This window comes from Corvus moneduloides, chromosome 1, assembly GCF_009650955.1.
Source record: "Corvus moneduloides isolate bCorMon1 chromosome 1, bCorMon1.pri, whole genome shotgun sequence".
Classification (NCBI taxonomy): Eukaryota; Metazoa; Chordata; class Aves; order Passeriformes; family Corvidae; genus Corvus; species Corvus moneduloides.
The window spans coordinates 49,691,129-49,698,381 of record NC_045476.1 but is presented as its reverse complement, the minus strand read 5'-3'; the positions used below and the strand labels follow the sequence as shown (position 1 = coordinate 49,698,381).

Genomic DNA, 7,253 nt, shown 5'->3' with positions numbered 1-7,253 from the left:
CTAGTAGCCAAGAACAATTTTTACGGGATGGTGCAATGTTTGGCAGTGGTGTTTTGATTTCATCATTGGGAACTGTAAAGGAACTACTGAAATACCAGGTGTCTAGACTGGTATCACTTTCAAAATGAAAAACATTAAACTTGGTACTTCACAAAACAAAGGCAAACCCCACCCCTCTACTCTATAAAATAAACTAGGAAACAAGGAACTAAAGCTTGAATATATAACTGATCTTGATACCTCCTTCCCACCCTGCAAAGAACCCACCCAAGCCCTTGCACTAACACCAAGTGATAATCTAACCTCCTTCCCTTTCAATATTTGCTTATCCATGAGTAGAAACACCATAGTATTGTTTCTCCAGTGGCAAATGGCTGCTAGTTACCTACTGTAACAAGACTTTTAAGCCATTGCTGTCCAGGGCTGTACACACAGAAAGATGAAATTTTAAAGGTCAGAATGGTCTTTTCCCTAAAATGTAAACAAGGATGCATGCTCAGTCTACAATTAAAGTACAATTTTCTCAGTCTTTAGTGTTATGCAGAAGCAATGCTTGTCTTTGTACAGATAGATTGAAGAGCCAAGCTAAATTGTGCCCCTTGCTTACTTTGGGCAAAGTTTGCTCCCTCCTGAAGTTTTTCTGATGATGGATAATTTACTTGTTATAAATTGTAGTCTGTAAGAATTAAATGCCACACCTTACTGAAAAATCCTCTTCCCTAATTGATCTGGAGAAGAAAAAAGTTGTAAAGAAGAGCAGCTTGGATATCACAGTGTCTCCTTTCACAAAGGTGCTAACAGAACAAAGTGTCACGACTCTCACCATGCACAACTCTCTCTTCACCATCATCATCTCAGAAGACTGTAGAGCTGGGTACAGCTACATTCTCTATCTACAACTGCTCTATTGGGACTTTGGCATGGAAAAAATTAAGTTCTGCATAGCCATAGAAGTGCTATGACAAACACCATTTCTGAAAATTGGAACAGTAATAGACTACTACAATTTGAAGTTCTCTCTGAAGCTTTTAGTAAAAAAACTGCTGTTGGTTAACACTGTGCCCATAATTGCAAGAAATGCTGTTTATGGGTTAGTCTGGAAAGAAAAAAGAATCACAAGACATACAGTAGCAATCACTGAGACCACTGTTAGTAATCTTAGGTCTTTTCGCTCATTTACTCTGAGTAAAGCCCTTTGCAATTCCATCATTAAGTACACTACTCCATACAACTCAAATGCAGCCCATCCTACAGCACAACCACAACTTTAGAGTTACCCTGAGTTTTCTCCCATCTCACTCTGGAAGCACAGCAGAAATGCTGTTGAACAGCACATTGCTCAAAGAGCTTTGCCACATTTGTACTTCCCCCACCAACTCAATTAGCATCTACCTTTTTCCACGTGGAGCTTTTCCTTGTCTCGGTTCCTAATGATGTAAATCTGGGTATCCAACTTTGCTCTGCATTCCCACTGTTTTTCACTTAATTTCATACACATACAGCAAGCCAGACTTTTAATTTTTTTTTAATTTATAGTATTAATTGCTCCAAATTATGCCTTACTGTTGGTACACAGTAAATACATTCTTCTGAACAACTCAGTATGAAAAAAATGCAGTTAAAACATTAAAAATACTGCTTTACAATGTGCGAAACAGAACCTTCAGAAGTAATGACATTGGCTACAGCCAGGCAGAGGAAGACTGCTTGTTTTTGTCTTATTTTTTAGTCTACCAGCACATTCATTCCCCTTCATCTGAAGCTGCCTGTAACAGTAGATCTTAGGTGAACTTGTCTGCTGAATTAAGAAGATTAAATAACTCTCAGCTTGGCCTTTAGCACCTGTATTCCCAGAACAGGATGTTTTTCTCTTACACTAAGAATGGCTGTTCTCAGAAGATTTACTGAGCAAAGGGCATCAATAACACGTCAGAACTGGAGATGTTTCTGAAGGGGAGTTATACTTTATAGGTGCATGCAGTTGTCAAAGTCTGGATGAATTAGGTAACATGCTTCCCCTCGATAAAAGACAAGTTGCTAGGCACAACTGCCAGTTCACAAATAGTACTTAAATCAGATGAAATGCATTTTTATCACAAGCTTTAGACAGATTAATATATACTGCAACACCTAGCACTGATTAAATTTAGAAAAATATTATGTTGGGATTTTTTTTTTCATAGTCTTTGCTGTTTTGTTTTTAATGTCACAGAAGATGTATGGCAGATGATGCCAAAAACCACCCTGCTTTTTAATGTTAAAGAGCTGAGCTGTCAAAGCTATTATGCTGCTGAAAATTACTCATTTGATAATTTACACTTTTTTTTAAACAATGAAGAAGCAGGAAATGTTTATTTATTGTTTTTTAATATTTATGATCAAGGATGACTGAACCCAATTACATAGTCTTTGTTAAGTTAATGGCTGCCAAACAAGCGTGTACTCCCGTGACTCACCGTGAGCAGAGTTATCTGATGGGTGAGACAGATTTTAAGGTTAGACACAGTACATGTAAAAATAGAAAGTTTAAAAACCAATCTCATCACAGACATTTCCATTGCCATCTCCTTTGTGAAATAAATAAGGCAGCAGATAACTTTTACTTTGCAGTGGCAACTTTGAGGTATGCTATTAAATCTGCTCTCTCGCCCTTCTTCTTAATACCCGCAAAAATCATCTTTGTTCCAGGAATATACTTCTTTGGATTTTCCAAATACTCCATCAGAGTATCCTCACTCCAGGTGATACCTAAGTTAAAAAGAAAAAAAAAAAAAAAAAAAAAAGTTAGTAAGTTCAAAATAGTAAACGTTTATGTTCTGGTCCTCCACTCAATTTTTGGCAGATTTTTAAAACTATCACCAAGAACTGAATATTTCTGTCCCCTAGGGGCAGCTTTAAGTTTACCTTTGTTCTTATTAGCATCCGTGTAAGAGAAACCCTCAGCTTGGCCAGTCTTGCGTCCAAATAGGCCATTCAAGTTGGGTCCAGTCTTATGCTTGCCTCCCTTTTCAACTGTGTGGCACTGGGAGCATTTCTGGACAAAGATCTTCTTGCCTTTCTCAACGTCTCCCATTGTCAGTACTAGACCAAGAACACACACAGAGGTCAGTATCGCAACCTCAAGGTCACTGATTGAGCTGGAACTTTTTATAAAGTGTCCCGCTGGTTTACAAAACCAACAAATGCAGCCCGTGAATCTGGCAGTTCTCCAGCACATTTTCTACCCACAAGCTACAGCTCCTGGGCTTGAAGATTAGTATGGAATCATCAGACTACCTAAAAGTTATCAAGGTGATAAACATGCTTGAAGGGCACAAAAAACCTTCCCTCAAACAAACTGATTGGCCCACAGCATTTAAAGGGTACGGCGATAATTTCGAAAGAACAAATTTAACACAACTGCTATGCATAGTTCGTACACCTGAGACAGGAGGGTTTCCTAGTCACAAACGACCTCGTGTAAAAGCACAGGACTCTTGGCAGCCTTTTCTTCTGCAGCTGAAAAAGCGCACCAGCCACGCACCTGGGCAGGGCCGGAGGGCAGAGGGCACCCGGCTGTCACCACGACCCGGGATGACCCCAGGGCTCCCGCCGGCAGCCACGCGTGAGGAGGCGGAAGCGCCCAAGGACGCGCGCACCGCCCGGCTCCGGCTCTACCCGCGCCCAGCCCGGCCTCAAGCTTCTCCTCAGGCTCCCACCCGCGGTGGGGCCGCCCGGCCCCACGGTGACCTTCCACTGCACCCCGACCGCCGCCGCAGGCCGCGGCGCCAGCAGGCGGGAACGGCGCTCAGGACGGCCGAGAACAACGCCCGCTCGCCCCGTTCCCCTCCCGGCCCTCACCGCCCCGCAGGGCCCAGCTGCAGCCCGGCCGTCCAGCCGCACCTGCCTGCCCGGCTGCCCCGCTGCGCCCTCAGACACGGTCACCGCGCTCCCGGCACCTCCGGCTCCGTCTGCGCCCAAGGACACGCTGTACTCCGCCCTATGTAACCCGGCACCGCCGCAACCAACCTCTGCCAGCACCCTTGGCCCGCCTCTGCGGCCTAACAACCAATCAAGTGCCAGCTTCTGGAGTTCTGATTGGTTGCAGTGGCTATCCGCCAAGTGACGTCAAGCCGCCGGAGGGTAGTGGGGTAGGTTGCGACCCGCGGGCCCCCGGACTTCCTTCCTTCCGCCCCTTCTCCCCTCCAATCCCGGCGGAGTGACGTCAGACGTCACTCTGGTGGGAAGGGGGCGCGCAGGAGCGGGGCGCGGGGGTTGCGGACGCATGCGCACAGCGCAAGCGGGAGCAAGGGTGGCGCGGCGCCCTCCGCACGTGGCCGAGGCGGTGCGGCGGGCGGGGCCTGGGCAGTGACGCAAGGAGCCACGCCCCTGCCCGCGCGCCGTGGCGGCGGCGGTGTGCGGCGGTCGGGCTGCGAGGGCGGGAGCAAGGGGCGGAGCCGTAGAGTTACGGGATCAATGAGGGCCGGAAAGACCTCTGGTCGTCGGGTCCAACCTATGGAATGAGCACCACCATGTCATTTAGACCATGGCACTAAGTGCCGTGTCCAGTCTTAAACACCTCCGGGGATAGCGACTCCACCACCTCCCTCAGCAGCCCATTCTGATCACCCTTCTGATGTCCAACCTGAACCTCCCTTGGCACAGATGAAGGCTGTGTCCTCTCCTCTGATCACTGGTTCCCTGCGAGAGGAGGCCGACCGCCACTTAGCTACAGCCTCTTTTTAGGGAGTTGTAGAGAGCGATAAGGTCTCCCCTGAGCCTCCTCCGGGCTAAACAAACCCAGCTCCATCAGCTTTTCCTCACAGGGCATGTGCTCCAGACCCTTCACTGGCTTGTCCATGAGTTGTAAAAGCCAAGGGAATAACAATGTGGAAGTGTCGCGGGTAGCCAAAGTGAGGCGAAATCCCCCTGGAGAACACGGCCAGGAGCGCCTGCCAGCATGGCCTTACAAAGGGCTGGTGGGGAGCGGGTGTGCGGCTGGATCCTCCGTCTGTGTGGGATGCCAAAGCCATCCTGTTCTGGCAAAGATGAGAGGGTTATGGAAGGGACTGCCAGATGAAGGGATGAAAGTGTTCCAAACACCAGTCCAGCAGTGTAGTGGTGCTCAAAGAGGACATGTCAATATTCACACATTGTGGGCTTCCAAGCAGAATATAAATGATGAATTCCAGACATGACTGCCATCTCACTCTCCTTGGCAAGGAGGAGGAAGAGCTGTTGGAAAAGCCCAGCATAATAATGTCCAGTGTTCACAAGAGTTGAACTGTTTGCTTTGACTATGGACATTAAAACTGTGAGATTTTCCACTGTCTGGCATTTGAAAAACATTTTACTTCTGTGTGTGCTTTTATGCTGTGCTGGAACTGGTGTAGGTGTGCCCCTGTAACTGCCCATGGAGCAGTGCTGATGTGAAGTGTCAACATGAAACAGAAAGGAGTGAAAACTGTAAAAATACATCAAGGGTTCCTCTGATGGCAGAATTTTGCACATAATTCACAAGAACATTCAGTTATCATCACTCCCTAGTTCAGACAGTGCATTGCCTTCCAGAGCTCATGGTGTCTAGAGCATGACACACAGGTTTTGTGCAGTTTCTAACACTTCATCACAAGGTATATACAAAATATGTGTTCTTAAACTTTTAGTAGTTTATGCTATAATCTTATTGACAGTTCACTGGCCACAGTAAAACTGTTTTGCTTACAATATACAGATAAACTCATGTACTTCATGAAGAGTGAGGAAATATGTGCAATGAAACCACTTTAAATTTGCTTTGAATTCTGCTGTTGTTGCCCAACTCAAATCTCAACTCATATCAGACTCCCATCATTATAAGGTTGACTGGAAAATATTATTTTAAAAACTAAAGGCATCCTCTGTTTCTTTTATTTGCTGTTTGGTTTTGAACCTTCATGGTGCTTTTCACTCTTTTTTTTAGACTTTTTACTATGATTGTAAGGACTGAATTTCATTTAGTAAGGCTTCTGTGTCTTAGATGATTCCAAGGGCCAGATGTAACTTAATATCACAAGACTCCTGATAAAACCACGAGTCTCTCCTATCTTTAAAGATGCAGGGAGTTGAAAGCACCTTTTAAGCTGCTCTAAGAAATAACAGTGTAAATTATTAAGCTTCTTTAAGCACTTGATGTGGACTGATGCCCGCTGACACCTATTCAGAGGTTCTCCCTTTCTTCACAGAACTTCAAGCATCTGTAGCTCTCTTCATTTCTGTTGCATTTTGCTTTTAAAATATGTATGTTCCGTTTTGAGAATTGCATGTTGTGCTTCACAGTTAACCCTTCCAATGCATGTGGAGGGACATTGTAGCAATGCTTTTTCAGGGTTTTTTCAGGTTTTTTTCCAAGAAGCTGTTTTTGAAAACTGCAACAATTCAAGACAACTGGATTGTTTTTTGTTAAACTTCTGAAATAAGGAAGTAATGCTCTTGGGGAAAATACTCAACCTTTGAGCTTTTCAGTGCTAAAGATTAGTATACTAAAATCAGTCTATAAAATGAACTGTTATCTTCTCAGCCTTACACCTGACTACGCCGATGTCTGCAGTGTGACTGGCTGCCAGCAGTCATGATGTAATACCCTTTCCCGAAGGTGTAAATGAGACAAACGCAGTATTAGTGGACTTCCATACTGTATTAGTGGAAGAAGAGCTTCTGCCTGATATAACAAGATAGTAGGTTAAGGGATGTATTTTCACCAGTAAAAAGAGGTATCTTGAATGGAGAAGATTTCTCATATCTTTGAGCCCATTTGGGCATTACTAAGGGTGGATCTGGAGCAACATGGTGGTAAGAACTGACCCGTAAGTAAAGTAGACAGTGCAGGAAGGGGCGTTGTTCAAGGTGCCCAGTGTTTACTTTTTGAAATGTTCTGTGATAGGACAGTCTAATAGTGAAATTTTTGCCTTCTCTGCTAAATACGGCATCTGCAGTGTATGTGTTAAATCCTGCATATGACTTCCTGTGTAGGACAGAGTATGTTGTGGGACTTCCAGAAGCAACACTAAAGACAAGGGCAGGGCTTTTCTGGCTTTGTGGGTTTGAATTGCTGGAGTAAACTAAAATGACTCAGGGTGCATTTTCAGTGCTCTATACTTTTCTACATACATTAACATTCATTAGACTATTTGCCTTGGTGTGGTTTGCCTAGAAGGCTCATATTTTAGTCTTCCAGTTATTCACTGTGGTTACACCTGGAATACCTTTGCCTTTTTACTAGCTCAGGCTATTAC

General features: G+C 44.8%; 1 protein-coding gene across 1 annotated transcript; it reads right to left on the bottom strand.

Moving 5' to 3' along the window:
- Positions 1 to 1,507: 1,507 nt before the first annotated feature.
- LOC116444225 (cytochrome c) lies at positions 1,508 to 4,172 on the bottom strand. Its single transcript, XM_032109441.1, has 3 exons — positions 3,883 to 4,172; positions 2,905 to 3,081; positions 1,508 to 2,748 (listed from the first exon to the last, which is right to left on the bottom strand). Exons 2-3 carry the CDS (start codon positions 3,071 to 3,073, stop codon positions 2,600 to 2,602), a joined length of 318 nt encoding a protein of 105 aa, XP_031965332.1. The 5' UTR covers positions 3,074 to 3,081; positions 3,883 to 4,172; the 3' UTR covers positions 1,508 to 2,599.
- Between the last annotated feature and the right edge of the window lie 3,081 nt (positions 4,173 to 7,253).

What these genes read in the sequence shown, in the direction of transcription:
- LOC116444225 (XM_032109441.1), bottom strand. Translation starts at nt 3,073, where the DNA reads ATGGGAGACGTTGAGAAAGGCAAGAAGATCTTTGTCCAGAAATGCTCC. An exon ending in GGATGCTAATAAGAACAAAG is followed by an intron (nt 2,749 to 2,904) that starts GTAAACTTAAAG and finishes TTTTTAACTTAG; the next exon opens with GTATCACCTGGAGTGAGGAT.